General features: G+C 41.5%; 1 protein-coding gene across 4 annotated transcripts in view; it reads right to left on the minus strand.

The window, feature by feature from the left end:
• Positions 1 to 18,091, minus strand: part of WDR7 (WD repeat domain 7) — a 217,669-nt gene that overhangs the window by 156,992 nt on the left and 42,586 nt on the right. For 2 of the 4 annotated variants that reach the window (XM_083465678.1, XM_083465677.1), the window contains exons 15-19: positions 15,714 to 16,477; positions 14,705 to 14,793; positions 10,511 to 10,597; positions 6,313 to 6,431; positions 3,027 to 3,150 (exon numbers count right to left, since the gene is read on the minus strand). In XM_083465678.1, coding sequence (XP_083321804.1) covers positions 3,027 to 3,150; positions 6,313 to 6,431; positions 10,511 to 10,597; positions 14,705 to 14,793; positions 15,714 to 16,477 — 1,183 coding nt within the window. The remainder of the gene's footprint in view (positions 1 to 3,026; positions 3,151 to 6,312; positions 6,432 to 10,510; positions 10,598 to 14,704; positions 14,794 to 15,713; positions 16,478 to 18,091) is intronic. The other 2 variants (XM_083465680.1, XM_083465679.1) reach the window with 1 other exon arrangement.

Below are 18,091 nucleotides of genomic sequence, written 5' to 3' on the forward strand. Positions count from 1 at the left end.
TTTGGGACTACAATTCCCATCATCCCTGACCACTGGTCCTGTTAGCTAGGGATGATGGGAGTTGTAGTCCCAAAACAGCTGGAGGGCCAAGTTTGGCCATGCCTGAATTAAACAAAGCCAGTTATACCTTTTTAACTTGCACTTAAATTATCTCAAAAAAAAGAGTAATGAGGAAAAAACATTTACATCTGGAAAAAAGTTGTAAACACTTACAATGAGGAACTTTTAGGCTCAACAGAGATGTCATGACTGTCACGTTCCTGTCCTAAAACACAATGACAAGTGGCTCTTCCTTGAGCATACAGAAGACAACTGGATTCGGGCTAATAATGGCGCAGCTGAGCATCAAGTAGTGGGCCGAGAAGTAATGATTCCAAGGTACACAAGCAAGACAAGAGATGTAGGACTGAAGAGGAGCAATGAAGATGTCCCAACAGTTACCGTACCTTGCTGCCCAAGCTTTAAAGGACAAGGCAAGGTGAGATCACTCGCAAGACACTCTTTAGCTTCCAGGAGGGCTGCATGTTCAAACATGCTCTCCACCTAGGTAGAAGTGTCTAATTCTACCTACAGACATGGCACCTGCATCTCGACGACAGGACTGTGCCCTGCCCTCTGACTCCACCCCCTCCTCCTGCTCAGTCCCTCCCACTGGCTGGCTGAAGTCCTTCCCCCTGCCTTGCTGGAGGAGCAATGGAGAGAGCTGGCAGATCTCCTCCAGAGTCACAGGGAGAGGACTTCCACCCCTGGGTGCCAGTCTTCAAGTCCCTGCTCTGCTTTTTCTCCTTCCTCCTCCTCTTCCATCTGGGTCTGCCAAACCATGCCAGATCCTGACAGAACCGAGGGACCAATGACAAATCAGGGAGCCATCAACAAATCATGTTTAAGGAAGCTTAATTCAGTAAACTGCCCCTTGTCATTTGAGACACCATCAGACAAACAGAAATAATGGTTTGCTTGAAATGGTTTTTTCAAATCATACCTTGTGCTACCTATGGTTTGGTGTAATAATATCCCTCTACTTCCAGAGGGTGGGATGCAGGTGGCACTATGGTCTAAACCACTGAGCCTAGGGCTTGCCAATCAGGTTGGCAGTTCGAATCCCCATGATGGGGTGAGCTCCCGTTGTTCTGTCCCAGCTCCTGCCAACCTAGCAGTTTGAAAGCATGCCAAAAGGTGCAAGTAGATAAATAGGTACCGCTCCGGCGGGAAGGTAAACAGTGTTTCTGTGCGCTGCTCGGGTATCGCCAGAAGCGTCTTGGTCATGCTGGCCACATGACCCGGATAAACTGTCTGCAGACAAACGTCGGCTTCCTCGGCAAGTAAAGCAAGATGAGCGCTGCAACCCCAGAGTCGTTCGCGACTGGACTTAACTGTCAGGGGTCATTTACCTTTTTTTTCTTTTTTCTTCCAGAGGCAGCTGTATAATGGCATAGTACACAGCATATTATTCCAAGATGGGCAAAAGCCCTTTTTGCAAATATTGGCTGTGTTTGTTTTGGGTTGTATGATACATTTTTTTTTCTATTAAAGAAGCAAACATAATGCTTAGGATCTAGAAGGATGGAATAGAAATTGATATACAAAAAAGATGCCACTGATAGAGATTATGCAGGGGTTATTGAGTTTTTCATTCACGAAATATAATGCTATCTTTTTGGTTTCTCGGGATCTCTCCTACTGCTATATTTGATCCCCTGTTTTCATGGCTCATGACAGGGCCTGCAGCGCACTTTAGGTATTGGCAGCTAATATGATGCCTTCCAGATGTTGCTGGACTACAACTCCCATCATTCATGCTGGCTGGGGCCAATGGGAATTGTAACCCAACAACACCTGTGGAGAAAGCACCTTTAAAAATGTGTTTAAGAGAACAGTGCTTGATTTAGATGCAATTTATGTGTATGAGGTTAAGGGTTAAAGTTGTAATAGGAAGCATCCTTCCTTGGTGGTTGAGAGTTGGCTGTTGTTTAGTGACATAGGCTTAGCCTGGGAAAACTGGGTTATTTTAAATACAGAGGTAGAGGGTTGTAAAATTACACTTTTTATTAGTTTGTGGGTAGAAACTCTTGGTCACTCACAGAAAAAATGTTCAGGGGGAAGAGAATTATGTGTCACTCGTATTTGATTGGTTGAAGGACAGGCTGGCTGGGACATAAATAGGTATATTCTACTATTTTTTGGGAAAACCACAGAAAAGAAGATGAAGGCAAAGAAGGGGACCAGCTGAAAAGGAGAATCATTCCTATCTCATAACCTAAATACCATAGTTTATTGCCACATTCGAACACCCCCAAAGTATTGTCCATATACCTTGTATGTAATTATTTAATATAAATAATTCTGGGGTTAAACTTAAGGTCAAAAGACTGAGTGTTGTTTTTTTTACTGACATTTGTTCTTGGAAACAGCACAGAGTATCTCCATGTAAATCTAGATTATATATCCCATTTAGATTTAACAAGATCATTATATATCTTTCCAAAAAAATCAATTGGCATTTAACACACAAAACACTCTCAACAAAAGGAAATTCAATTCCGTTGGGCAAAACGTTTTTTGTTGTCATAAAAATGTCTGCTATATTAGAAATAAACAAATTCCTGCTCACCAATAAAATGAACTAAATGATCTAGCTTGGGTTGAAACGGCTGCACCAAAGTACAGACTTCATTATATTTGGATGAAATTTGACTGGGGCGATACAACTGGTCTGTTACGGCAACCAATATAGCCCGATTCGAGGTAGATCAGGATGGTATATACACAATGTAAATTTGAAATATTGAATTAATTCAAGGACAAATGTGTTGTCATATTCATACAGTTGTCATTGAAGGACTTGTTTACTTTGCCCCAGACTTTCAACATCCCTATATCTAATGCTGACATCTGAGAAAGAGATCTATGTCAAGCTCTGAAATCTAGCTTTCCCTATGAAATATACTGGTTTCCATTGTTACTTGAAATGTCTTCTCTTAAATCCACATTTTTAAGCACATTTGGATTAAACAGAAAATACTCACGTGAGATAACACTGTCCATGTACTGTGGCAAATACGGAGCCCACATGTCAATCGTCTCCTTCCTGCCTGCCTGCTCAATTCTTCTCAATTCTGCTAACAGCAAGGCCTGGGCAGCTTCTCGTACCTACAAACCCAAGGAAGACACATGTTTGCAAAAGGACTCCATAATGTTCACATAAAGGTACAGGTAAAGGGACCCCTGACCATTAGGTCCAGTCGTGGCCGACTCTGGGGTTGCGGCGCTCATCTCGTTTTATAGGCCGAGGGAGCCGGTGTACAGCTTCTGGGTCATGTGGCCAGCATGACTAAGCCGCTACTGGCGAACCAGAGCAGCACACGGAAATGCCGTTTACCTTCCTGCCGGAGCAGTACCTATTTATCTACTTGCACTTTTGACGTGCTTTCAAACTGCTAGGTTGGCAGGAGCAGAGACCGAGCAAAAGGAGCTCACCCCGTCGCAGGGATTCGAACCGCCGACCTTCTGATCAGCAAGCCCTAGGCTCTGTGGTTTAACCCACAGCGCCACCTGCATAGACGTTAAGGAACCTTTTCTAGCACCCTCTGCCACAAGAGGAATCACAGAGTGATTTTCAAAACACCACAAAAAAACTGCTTGTATGAGAAAACAACCACTAAACTATTAAAATTATTCATCAATTATAAAACCATCATAGATATGGTTTATCACATCCTAAGTCCTTCAGTATTCTGGACTTCAATAATCAACTGGATGGGAAAACAGCTGTTTTAACCTAGGAATTTTGTTAAGAGCTGGTGTCTCCCAGGGGAGAGAATTCAACAGTCAGGGTGCTATCACAGTGAAGACTTGATCCCATGTCACCTCCTGCCATGCAACAGCTGATGGTGGCAGGTCAAGAAGTTCCCCCTAACCCAAGCTGGCCAGCCTCAAAGTCCAAGTCAGATGATATGGGGGAGGGGGAACACTCCTACAAGTAAAAAAAGAAAAAAAGAAGAATGCTGGTACGCAAAATGAATTGGTTGCAGATATTGCTTGTGAATGACATCTTACCAAAGCAAAGATAGTTGGCATGATAGATAGCATAAAAAACCTCTTTCCGCAGTTAGCTTACAAGGTCCCCAAATGCTTCCATCATCCATTTAGGTACAACAGAATTTATAAAGGCACTATCTTTCCCAGACAGTTCAGTGATCAACAATGTCACGTTCATGCATAGGAACAATACTGTACAACTTCCTCATACCCTGCTAGGGCACATGTGGATGGAAGAGCCATATGGGCAAAGCCAACAGATTATTCTCATGGAGACACTGGCCATACAAAACCCTGAGAGGGACCCACGGGATTCTAGCAGAACTGCACCTTTACAACAGTGGTGCCTAAACTGTGGCCTTCCAGATGTTGTTGTGTTCCAATGACCATCAGTCCCAGTCAGCCAGAATGGTTACTAGTCAGGGATAGAGTGAACTGTGGTTCAATAACTTCCGGAGAACCACAGGTTTCCCACACCTGGTTCAGGAAGAAAAGCCACCAATGGAAAATACCTCCCTCACCACTATGCCACAGTATGAGCTGGGTGTAAAAAAATCTCAGAAGTAACAGAGAACCTGGCACTGGTGGAATTATAGACTTGATTCGCAGAATTCATGATACTGCCTTAATACACTGCAAGAACACAGCATTGCTTAGGATTCCTCTTCAGGACCCTGCGATCTGAGGCACTTCATTGCGTGCCTCCTCTGCAGGAGGTTCGGAAGATGGAAACAAGGAAACAGGGCCTTTTCTGCAGTGGCTCCCCACTTGCGGAATGCTGTCTCTAGGAAGGCTCTCCTCCCAGGCTTTTGGCTAATTAAACAATCTATGGCCTTTTAAACTGTGGGGGTATTGTTTCTGTTTGTTATTATGGTGCGTGTTATTGTGTTTCTATACTGTAAACCACCCTGTGATTTTTGGATGACGTTTGGTATATAAATTATTATTATTATTAATCTACCTCAGTATACAAGAGAATTAAAGCTTAATATTCTTGAGAATAAAAGCTGAAATTCTTACATGTTTTGTAAGACATTCACTAGCAACACTAAAGAGTGTGTGTTCACACACAGCTTCTCCTCCCTAAGTCTTTGGGATGAGGCAGGCTAGAAACTGAAATAAAAGATTAGCTTAGCACAGAGTAAGGTTTCATCTACCATGTGTGCATGAACTCCACCACTGCCACACAATCCTGGCAGCAGATTTTCAATTAAGCTTAGGAGCCAGCTCAAAACACTACTGTAAATGTCACAGGGCTGCTCCTCATATATTTCTTTTAAAGCTGCACAATCAACTTTTTCTTCTTCTTTTTTTCTTTTGGCCACAACAGCATAGATGTGATGTCAAGGCCAGATAGTCATTTATCAAAAATAGTAGATGCCAAAATAGTAGATGCCAGTAAATAGCATTTGCCGACGAGTGGAGTTACGTTCGAACAACTCAGCAAGCTCTCTCTAGAAACTGACTTGCGAAACCTCTCAGCTGAACGCCCTTCTCCTTACTGGAACAAAAGACCACTCCGAAAATTTGAACAGAGTTGAATATTCATTGCAAATTTCAAAAGACGTCTTTGTCTTTTCTGCCTGCCGTCGTCACCCACACCAAAAAGCAAATGATGGACCTCAGCATTGCTGAGGGGAAACTAATATTAATTGGAAGCATCTCAGCATTTCATTTCAAATAACTACACATAGTGGAGGGAAAGAGTTTCCTGGACCGTGACTTACAAGGGTTCTTGTTCTCTAAGCGTGCTCTTCCCTCCTGCTCTTTTTAAAAATATGTATAGCACTGAAGAGGATTAAAAATGAATTTGCAGCAGTTATTGAACTGCTGATGCATGAGGAGTAAACAAACTGCATGCAGCTCCGTCGAAACATGTTGAAATGGTCTGTGGCTTATGGAAATGGAGGATTTTGGTATTCATAAGTGGTCCCACATGCTGTAATGGAACAACGATGACATCCAGTGGCCGGCAAGATTCATCATGTACTTTGGATTAACCGCGTTCTCCGAGGCCTAGCTTCCCATTTAACTACAATATACTGTTGTTATGAGGGGATGTTAACTCTCCATTTTACAAAACTGACCCGCAAATTGAATTGCATATACCTAGATATATAAATCCAACCTTTAAACCAGAATTATGGTACGCTTTTCTTGGAACAATATATCCGACATAAAAATAATATCCCCATGTTGGCCAACAGATTCATTTCATTCGCACCCACCCACCCTCCCCTCACCCCCACTGCCGCCTTCAATAAAAAACAGTACCTCCAAGCATCGATCTTGCCATCTACGAGCTAACATTTCAAGGAGAGGTGGTCTAAATTTATCCAGGCCCAACAGGTCAGGAAGCATAACACAATGCATAGCGGCAAGTTGACTCCATCCTGTTGAAGACACAGGCAAAGCATTATGAAAACAGCCATCATCAAATGCCACTAGATTTATTAGCATCCACAGCTACGTTTGTCAATCTGAAGCTATCATGACCTGCTTGCCCACAATGACCCCTTTTAAAAATATACTGCATCTTAAGCAACAGGAATGCAGTTGTACTGAATAGCTTAACTTAAAACTGATACGTTATCGGTATATGCGCACGCTAACCTCTCTTCCTGATTACTGACATTATTTGAAGCTCCTATCATCTACATTTGAATTATTCACTGCTTTATTTTGATGTCTCTGCCATTTGTTCCCTACACTTCATAACTTCGGATTTCAGAAAGCACAGCTTCCAGGTATATGAGCTCATCGTAGTTCAGAGTTACATTGGGGCATTAACAGTGAAATCCTACACAACCCCTCTCAGAAATAAGTCTACTGGGTTCAGAGGGGCTTACTCCCACCTGATAATTATCCTTCTATAACTATGCGTTTGTAATCGCTCTAACTGAGGCACAACCAAACTTGGCACTCCAGCTGTTTTTGGACTACAACTCCCATCATCCCTAGCTAACAGAACCAGTGTTCAGGGATGATGGGAACTGTAGTCCCAAAACAGCTGGAGGGCCATGCCTGCAAGTCTAACCTAAGGATCCTCCTTTACTGAGATTAAAAAGAAAGCTAGGGCAATTGACAAAATAGCTATGTGAAGAGCCATCAGGAGGATAGCATTTCTTCCCTTCTTCCTCCTAATCTCCCCATGAGGGTCATGATCCAACATCACATCAAAGCTTAAGCTTGTTTGCTGGTCTGATGGAAGACTGGGTGTAAAGATGCTCTTCTAACATGCTGAAAGTGTCTTTGAGTCATAGGAAGGTAATTTTACACTCCATTCTCTAGCAATCAGTGAGAAAAATTAATTTCACTAATGTTCCCCTGCTTGCACAACCTGTTGCACAAGAGGAAGCATGAAAACATCAGTGAAATACAGTCAGTGCTGCATAAATTCTTGGGCAATTATTTTCCTTCTACTCAAAGTTCTTTGGACCAAACACGTCGTATCCAATTATTGACTGATTTGTAGAGTGTGTGCATACATGTATGCATGTGCGAGAGACAGACAGACAGATGGACAAGAGATAACATGTTTAAACCAACCAGTGCAGGACGCTTAATCAGACTGGGTATGAGACTCATGCTTTCACAAGCATCCTCTTCCACATAAAATATAAAACCGATGAATTTGTTTTTCATGCTAGAGATTTATCACAACGTGATAAGGACAGTGCATGAGAACAGCAGCCACAATCCTGCCCTGAGGCCACAGGTGCCCTGGCGCCCTCTAGCAGAATCAGTTGGCAGGAAGTGACATATCCTGTGAGGTACGAGGAAAGGGTGAATGTGCTACCATGCACAACGGGGGGGGGGGGGGAGGAAGCAGAGGGAAGGGATGGGAATACGTTAGCAGCTATGAAAGACTAACATGGATGCTCTAAACCAACTCCTGTTTTGGCTGTAGGGAAAGTTGCACCTGAGCCAGTGTTTTATGGTCCTTCTCCAAGGGCTACATCAGGCATAGGCAAACTTGGTCCTCCAGATGTTTTTGGCCTACAACTCCCATGATCCCTAGCTAACAGGACCAGTGGCCAGGGATGATGGGAATTGTAGTCCCAAAACATCTGGAGGGCCGAGTTTGCCTGTGCCTGGGCTACATGGAGGAACAGCAGTGGGAAATCATTAAGGTGCAGTACTGCTGGTTCAGGTGTGTGGTAGATTGCCCTCCATGAACAATAGCAACAAGGCTGAAATACATTTCAAATTCCCAGGCACCAGAATTAGTTTTCTCTTGGGGCACATCTTTCTCTCTTTTTTAGGATTGCATCCATGAATAATAATAATAATAATAATAATAATAATAATAATAATAATAGGAGGAGGAGAAAGAAAGAAACAAGACTGTTAGGTATCAGCACCAGTTTTTTGAGAATCTTGATGAACATGCTCCAAGGATTTTTTTTCCTCTTAAATCCCTGCTAAAAACCAAACTTAAACATAAGCAAGATAGGTGTAGAATTGCAGCCAATACATAAAGCCAGACATGGACAATCAGCCATCAAATACACAGAGGAACGAACACTAGCTTTAAAAAGCCATAAAACACACAAAACTCTTTCAAAGTTCTAAACAGCACAACAATACCAAAAAAGCATGGGTAAAAATGCTGGTTTTGATGCTCACCAATACGGACATTAAAATAAACAGAAAGCAATGGGTTTCACAGTGAAATCGCCACTGTGTCAGTGCAGAACTCTAGGTGTTTTACACATACTGTTAACTATACACATACTGTTAACTATATAGGAATTAATTTCTCACAGGTTTTATTTTTTTTAAAAAAAAAATCAAAGTACACCTAGGTTAGCAGCACCATCTAGCAGGCTCCAATAGCTAGAGCTGAAGCAAAACTATTTAGTTGTGTCGAAAAATGACATTTAGTTGTGTCAAAAAATGCACACCTTTTCATTTACGTAAAGCACTTTGAGGGTGCTGGGTTTTTTTTTTTTGAAACAAGCAAGTGGTGTAGAAATGTTATTAAATAAATAAATGTTCACTGCCTTGCAATAATATTTGCTTAGTAAGTTGAACTGCCTTTATTTGATGTTATTCCCAATTACCCTCGCTGATGTCATCACATAGCTAAGTCTGATTGGCTATAGTATCATGATGTCATCCCAGTCACTATAGGATCGTCCATGTGACTACTCTAATAAGGAAAAACAGCAAAAAAACAAAAAAACAAAAAACCACCCCCAAAGGTGCATATGCTTGTAATTTAGATTTTATTTTCAGGAGAAGTTTCTTTCTTTTCTTCGTATTCGGGAGAAATTTCAAACCTGGAAAAATCACAACTTTTACCCTCCAAACTTAGAAAAGGGGGAATTTTCGACACAACTTTAATACACCACGTCTAATCACTGCAGAAGTAATCTGGATTGTTGCTGGTTTCTAATGAATTCTTCCAGTCACCACTTAGGGGAAGGCTTGTATCTACTTAGAGCTGAATGAAGCAATTCTCTCTTAGCATGACAACTAAGCCATCGGACACATAGATGTTACCTGCTGAATAGAGTCTCTATTTCTCGTGTAAAGGAAAAACTGGATACATTTAGTAGCACAATGAATGAGAACAATGTATACAAATAATTGAAAACTGGTCCATAATTCATAAACAGTAGAACTTACGAAAACGCCTACAAACAGAAGAATCTACAAATCATTTAAACTAACACATCTCCTTTTAGAAATCAGCTTAGTTCCACTGAAGTTAACAAGGCTAGGCAGTTTAATTGCTCATTTTTTTGCTCTTTGCTTTTTTATTTCTTTTATTTTTTCATTTTTTGCTGTTTGTAGGGTAGTTTTATTTCTTTTTTTAAACAACAACAACATGATCTTTTCTAGGTGATCTTTTGAGAGAAAGAAATTACCTGCACATTACAAGACTGTGTTAGAAAACAAGTATTTACAAGATCTCAGATTTTGCCTTTTCCTTTACAGATAAAAGAATGGTAACAAAACCCTTAGATATTGTCACTGAAAAACACCCTCTATTTATAAGCAAACAAATTTTTATCAATAGGAAAGTTATCCACAAGGTAGCCAACTTTCTCTAAGCCACCCAAAATATCCCTTCAGTTGCGATTCAATTGCTTAAATCCTCATTCTGAAGCCACCGGTAAATTAAAAATATGTAATTGTTCTCTCCTTGTCCCTTCCCCCACAAGGTGAAAAAGGGTGGACAAATTGAATTTAAAGACCTTAATTCATTAAATATAAATTTCTTTTTTCCAGTCAGATAAGCTAGCTGCTTAAGTGATGTGCAACCATCACTTAAAGGCAGAGAAAAATGAATTAAAACTAATCATTAGTTGCAAATAAAGGTTGCTAAATGAAGCTTGTTTTCAAATTGAGAAAGTGAATGAATGTGCAGATTAGAAGAGGCATGTAACAACGAGAGAGCAAGTTAGTTTAAAGAAAAAGAAAAAGAAAAAGGCCAAGTAGATAGAAACGGAGGTGAGAATACCTTCATTTACTAAGAAACAGGAATGTAAAGGAGCAGGGTCAGAGCCAGAGAGATCAGCTTCAGTGCTAGCAGAAACAGCAGGAGCAACTTGAGCAGGAAAGAAGAAATAAAGAGGAAAATGAAGACAGACGTTTCAGAAAACGGTACGTATTACTAAAGAATGGGGAAAGGGGGAGAACCATAACTCTCTGGGACTATATTAGCAATTACTATACAAGAACCCTTCAAGAAGCGTTCTAGTGAGAGAGAAACAAGTCAATTATAGAACACAGGGTGAGACTTTGGTTACTTGGGCTGTACACCAAGAAATGCTAAATCAAGAAACTTGCATCAATCCCATTTTAAACAGCAGAGTGAGCACGTTAGGTAGGGAAATCCTGGTCACAGTTACACAGTTACACGTACTAACAGAAAGTCCACATTATGACATTATTGCGGCTTAAAATCACAAGTAATTATAAACTCAAAGAACCAGGATATAAATTATCATCCACATCACAACTGCAGGAATAAAGCTTTACAGTTAAGACAAGTCTAATTTTGGATGTTTTGACCTCTGCAGATTGTTTTAAGGCCCGGCCGAATAAAACACCTTGAAAACTAATCTCTTTAGTACCCACACTAAGATTGATTTAGTGCGTATTGTCGACTTCTTTCAGTGAGGAAGCCACTTTAAAAAGTTAATTGCTCAGAATAGTTTTTGCCAAATTAAAATTTCTGCCGTTTTACGATGGCCGTTTTGTGAATTGTGGTGGGGTTCTTATTTTTTTTAATGTGAAGGCAGTCCAAAGGCAGCCATAAACTTTATAGTTTCGCTAATGCTCCATGAATCAAATTATCATATGAAAGGACAGGCAGACCTTATGGCACACACCATTCTACAACCAGAGGTCAATGTTAAGATTTAGAGGTCACTAGCTGACACTTCCTTCTCACAGAGAATTACCATATGTCATGCACAAGCATCTTCAAATTAATCCCTCTCCTTTATTCCATTGCAGAACAACAATGAGCTCAGGCTCCAGAACAGATTAAGCATTGTTTCCTGAATTGTATGTTTGGTTTTCATGCAGTGAACTTCTTTTGTCACTCTAAGACATCTGCATCAAAATTACTTCTTCTATGATTTCCACGCGAATGCATCACGATGGCACGCGCAACACTGTAAACCAGCTAGCATGTATTACGTGTGAATTAAAAAATAATAATAACAGAAAACCAGGATTGGGAAAGATCTTGAACTGATAAAGGCACAAGCTTTCCAAAAATACACCCAGACTCCAATTGTCAGAGTTTACTGTTCGATATTTAAGCTTCACTCCTTTGTGATGAGGGTGGGAGAAAGAGAACAGTCTCTCTGGCTGTCATTGTTTATATCAATCAGTGTAACTGAAAGTAACAACAGCTGGCTTGGTAGGGCAGCAGAACTGGGCGTTCGAGCAATCTGATAAAATACGCTGCATGAATTGATTGTGTTCAGCCACTGTCCATTGCATGTTAGCTGTGCTGCAATTAAGAAAGTTAAACTCACAGAAATGCACAACATGTCACAGGCACCAAGTCAAGTGATAGGAGGTTGATGAGAAAAACCTACAATGTGATAACTAGGAGAAAGGTGGAACAAAAATCTAACGATTCCATGAATAAAAATCTTCTGGCTGTTACTGTTTATGATAAACTTTCCCCCAGAAGGAGCGTCTCCACCCCCTTCGTTCAGCCCAGAGACTGAGGTCCAGCTCTGAGGGCCTTCTGGTGGTTGCCTCCCTGCGAGAAGTGAGGTTACATGGCACCAGGCAGAGGGCCTTCTTGGTAGTGGTACCCACCCTCCCATCAAATGTCAAGGAAATAAACAACTATCTGACTTTTAGAAGACATCTGAAGGCAGCCCTGTTTAGGGAAGTTTTTTTATGTTTTTAATGTTCTTTTTAATGTTCTTTTTAATGTTTTTAATGTTTTTAATGTTCTTTTGAAAGCCGCCCAGAGTGGCTGGGAAAACTCAGCCAGATGGGCGGGGTAGAAATGATTATTTTATTTTATTTTATTTTTATTGAAAGGCCTCCCAGTGCACCATGGTTTAGATGACACTACATTGTGAACATTAAAAAATCAAAAACGTAAATGACATGCAACCTCACATTAGTGGACTTCTGCTTGCCTGACATAATTCTTCTTCCCTGTTCCCTGTGCCATCCCCAAATCTGCTCTGGAGGGGCTGAGGGGAGGAGCAGGGAAAGGGGAAGTTTCACCATATCAGAAGAAGCCCTTTTTGCTGCCTGGCAGCTACCAATGCATGTCAGCCATAATGATTTACACACTTTACTGCACAGAAAAGTCAAACTTCATCACAGCATCACATACAGTGAGATACTGAAATATTTGCTTTCACATCCGTTCATTGCCCATTAAAGCAAGACTGAAAGCTTTCATTCACTTGATTGCTCAGCTATTAAATGTGGCTTAAAGGGAGGCAAAAGTTTTTTCAGTTAATGAAATTTTATCTCTCCACTAAATTTCAAAAAAGGAAAAGAAACACTGAGGGGGAATTCATGAACACTTCTTTAGGTTACTCTACAGACTTCCAGGGGGATTTGTATTCTATTTCTAACTTTCTTCTCTCGCAAATCATTCACAACCAAGCTACCTTTCGGCGGGGGGGGGGGGTGTTATCTAATAATTGTATGTATGTACGGATGTATGTATGTATTTCCCAACCATTTGGCTGGGTTGCCCCAGCCACTCTGGGCAGTTTCCAACACATATAAAATCATCAAACATTAAAATCCTCCTGTTACGGGGCTGCCTTCAGATGCTTTCTAAAAGTTGTAGAGTCATTTACCTCCTTGACATCCAATGGGGACATCTACACTTGAGTTTAACATAAGGCAATGTGCTTGATTTATCATGTTTTAAATATAGCAGCCATGAGAAGAGGATCAGATGCTAGGCAGGAGATCCCTCTGTCTTAGGTACAGCGCTATTAAGACATATAGGAAGCACAGGGTGCTTTTCTTAACGGATTAACTACCTTCAAGAAATCAACACATTTTAATAAGTGTAATGATCTACTCATCAGGGAAGAAAAGTTTACTAGAGGAAGTTCTAGAAATTGCGAACAGTTGCAGCCCCAGTTCTGCCGTGATGCCCTTTGGTTAAGCCAAAGTCGTGGGACTACAAAAGGCTTCCACTGCAAGAGTCATATAGGAGACCATGGGATCCAGTTAGGAAAACAAATTTATATTGCACTGTTAAACAAGACCATGTGCAGAACAAAGAGAGAGTAACAAAGGTGTTACAGAAAGGTGATACCCTTTTTTTTGCCCAGATGTCAATGGACACACGTTTCCTTTTCCAGAAAGAAAATAAGGAGAATGTGGAATCCGACAAAGATTTCTGCTTGCACAACAGAACTTTGTTCCCCTCTCCTTTCCCATGTGTCCCCTAAATATGTCTTAGGGGGTTCCCCCAACCCTTTGGAGCAGCTTTGTGGAGAAGGTGAGGCACACATGAGAGGAGAGGAGAGGTCAGGGAAGTCCCACTGTGCAAGCAGACACCCTTGCACTGATGGGATGTGGTAGCTGAATACTGCCCCCAAGAGCCCAGATATTATTTGAGCCATGCCCTTTTGTGGGCTCCCTTGAGTCACACGCAGGTTAATCTATCCACCTCTGAATACCAGAGATATACAGGATCAGTAATGCCAAGCATTAAAGAGAGTGGAGTCAAACAGAGTGGATCTAGAGATTCCCACCCTCAGAACAACTGCCGGGATTAACCGGAGTTGTAATTATGGTGATCCGTCAGTTTAGGAACAGATTGCAAAACTGGACTGCAAGGCTCATGGCAGCTGCAGGTTTCATATCAGTCCCTGGTGATGAACAGCCAGGAGATGAATCCAGGGTGAGTTCAAAGAACGGTGGATCAGATACATATGACCACCACCTTAACCTCCAGCAAGGTGCTTGGCTGTCAGCACGGGGTACCTGAAAAATGTTGCTGCTATGAACTCAAAAGATCATATGCACACAGGAACCTTCAGTTTCATAAAACAACTGCAATTATCAGACCATCCTTTGCAATTATCAGACATTTCAGCTTAATTTAATCACTCAGAAAAAGAGAGAGAAAAGAACGTATCATTAAGACAATTCCACAGTCTGAGTGATATCTCCATTATCTCAAGGGCCTAGAGGTTACCTTGTTTAATCAGCCCCTGAGCTGTCGGACTGGCAACTGGAGCAGGAGTCTTCACTCTAGCAAGCTCAGGAGTCCCTGGTCTAGGTGGTCTACAAATAAAAAAAATCAAGAATTGGGTATGTAAAATCAGAAAATATTGCACACCATATAATATTTGGGCTTAGTGCCACATAAGAATAGCTTAAGAATGGGTTGCATCTTCTGTTAAACATGCACAGATCTCGGTACCCTTTTTACCCAATTCATCATCATTATCTTTCTCAGCCTCTCTTCTTTCAATACCCTAGGTATCCTCTATCCCTTTTATTTTCTGGAAGTTATAGTTCCCTTCTTTCCTTCCAATGGCTGGTTTAGTATCTTCTGTGGATATGGTGGTCAAGGAAGATGGAGAGGCTTACCTTAATTCTTATATAAATTTCTTCTTAGCTTCTATTTTATCCATGAAGTTTTATTTTTAAAACCAGACAAATAGTTGTCAAGTGCTGTAACCTGTACTGAGTCTAGACAGCGGCAACAACAAACCAAACATCATTTTATGAACCACCTCCTTCACAACGTAACTTTCGCCTATTTGAAATGTAATAAAACATTTTAATCATTTGACAGAAACCTCACGCAAATGGTGTCCAGGTACAAATACCAAGAACTTCACTACTTTCAGCCAAGTTGGAATAACAATACAGGATATAAGAAAGAATAGGAAAAGCAATCTGGCTCTGGGTTTATGTAAGCCAAGGTTTCCCAGACTTGGGTTTCCAGCTGTTTTTGGACTACAACTCCCATTATCCCTAGCTAGCAGTACCAGTTGTCAGGGGTGATGGGAATTGCAGACCAAAAACAGCTGGAGACCCAAGTCTGGGAAACCCTGATCTAGGATGCAATTCAACAAAACAATGATCTAGCAATAAAGAATGCACAACTGTGTACTAAAGAAAGGTGGTTCGGAGCGAGACAGCAAAGGATGAAAGAGGTAAATTAAACAGGTTTGTTTATTTTTTTCTACAGGTACCTGACTGGTCCCTTCTTCATATGATCACCAATGAATGTTGCGTTCGTCATGCTCATCAAGGTGTTAGCCAAGGAGATAATGGAGAGGAGGTGCTGAGTAGTTACTGCGCGTGATATGCCGTATGTTCCTCTGATATGTCCCTCCGTGGGAGATAGAGACTTTCCTACCTCCACATCAACAGAGGGCATCTTGCCTATGGGCTGATTGTATCCGGGAAGCATCAGTGACATGTGGCCTCCTCTTGAGAGCAAGCCAAAAGAGACGGAGCAGTGTGGTCTCAGCATCCCCAAGCGGTCGCTGCAAAGCTCATCTAGAACACCGTTCAAGCCCCAAGCATGAAGGCATGACATAAACAACTTGGCTGTGTCCATGGTTAGATTGTATTCTAAGAGGGTTAAGGGCTTAGATTTGCTGGACCGGTACTCGGGATCGCTGTCTTCTCTCCTCTTGGCTTCTTCGTCGTCCTCGTCCTCATCAAGGAGATGTTCTTTTATGTTCTCTTTGATTGTTTCTTTGACCTGCTGGAACAGGACCGCTGCTCGTTTGCCAGCCAGGAAGGAGCTCCCTTTGTCAGAACTACCAGATGCTTTCTGCAAATTCTCTGGGGAAATAAGGGCTGTATTAGGCCTGGAGGCTTCTTCAGTTAGCAGTTGAATAATCAGAGCTTCTACATCAAAGAAGAGCACATGGACATCTGGGTCTGTTAAGTTAGTCTTCAGGGCCTGAACCATCAGAGAGTTGTGAGAGTACTTAGGCAAATTTCCCTGCAATAAAACATGCAATAGTTATTTCTCTGGCTTGTGCAGTACTCTGCAAAGAGTTTGCGCAAAACATAACCTGGGTATCTTGGATAGGAGAAGAGTTGTGGCATTTGAAAGCAAGCAAACAGCAAACTTGAAATGTGAATGATTCAGGATTACTATATGATTCCTTTAAAAAAAAAAGTATAATTAAATGTGAAACACTCCGAAACAATATGTATAACGTATTTTTGAAAAATATGCTGAGCAGTTAATTGCATTTTCCCATGCTTTTTTAAAAAAACATTAGGAACCAGCATCATCTGTTGGGTTATCCATGTGGTTTTACGTGATAGTAGCACTTGTACAAACTGTGTCCAAGTCTATCAAGGATCCCAAGAGAAGGGATAAATTAATTCACCCAAGAGAAACAGATACGTGTATGAAAAAGACAAAGGCGTGGACAGTTGCCCACCTTTTTTGGACATGTGTTGATAAACAGGTGTTTGCAGGACTCCCTTCGCAGAAATAAAACACTGAAAAGCAGTGTCTCCCACAGAGACAATCTACATTGGGAAGTCTAAAGAAGACTTACAGCACATTCCCATATATGTCCACTCAGAAGTCGAGGCCCCATTGAGCTCACAGGTAAAGTGTGAAATCAGATTATAACCGTAACAGGGTTTCTCCTTTCCCCCCACTTTGGAATGCAAGATCACAGGGCAGTTGTTGAATTCATTGTTAAAATTACCAGTGCCACTTTGAGACAGTAAATAATGAATTAGCACGCACAAACACACGCCTCTTAAATACCCCCAGAGATTTATGTTTGGCACTAAATGGGATACGTATCTCTTTGTTGATTCTGTGCACACATTTTTAAGATCTGCTCCTTTGATGCTCAGTTCAGCCCCTAGAACAATAGGCTGTTTTGGCCATCAACCTGGACCTCTTCAAAGCCTCACCTTGCTAGTCAACAGCATGTGCATCCTTCCTTGGTCTGCCAAGGAAGTGAGGATGATGAAAGCAGACAACGCTAGAGTGCAAGCCGCATTCAACTTGTGCCAAATTAGACTGATTTCAATACCAATCCCATTTGCGGGGGCTAAGTAGCGGAGGTCAATTTCAATCTCTGTTTCCACCACCAAGCAAAACACATTTTCAGGCGGAGAAAGGGCTCACACTGTATGGGAAACCAAGTTGGTCTCCAGTGGTAGGTTGGAGCGGGGAGAAGAAGACAATGCATCATCAGATTCTCCTAGCTATATTTTGTTTGACGAATTTCAATGTATCCTGTACAGAAATGTTGTGATGGTCTCGGTCAAGGTTATGATGGAGCCTTGAAAATCCTCTCTGTTCCTGCCCTTCTCAAGCCCTGCCTCGTAGGCAGCTGATAGATTATAGCCAAGGGGCCGTGTTTAAAATCCAAGGGTAGGAAAGTGTAGAGCTTGACAGTATTTAACGCTTCAACTTCAGCAGTTGTTGGAAGTACAGTGGTACCTCGGGTTACATACGCTTCAGGTTACAGACTCCGCTAACCCAGAAATAGTGCTTCAGGTTAAGAACTTTGCTTCAGGATGAGAGCAGAAATCGTGCTCTGGTGGTGCAGCAGCAGTAGGAGGCCCCATTAGCTAAAGT

This window comes from Podarcis liolepis (genome assembly GCF_965112155.1).
Source record: "Podarcis liolepis genome assembly, chromosome: 11".
Taxonomy (NCBI): domain Eukaryota; kingdom Metazoa; phylum Chordata; class Lepidosauria; order Squamata; family Lacertidae; genus Podarcis; species Podarcis liolepis.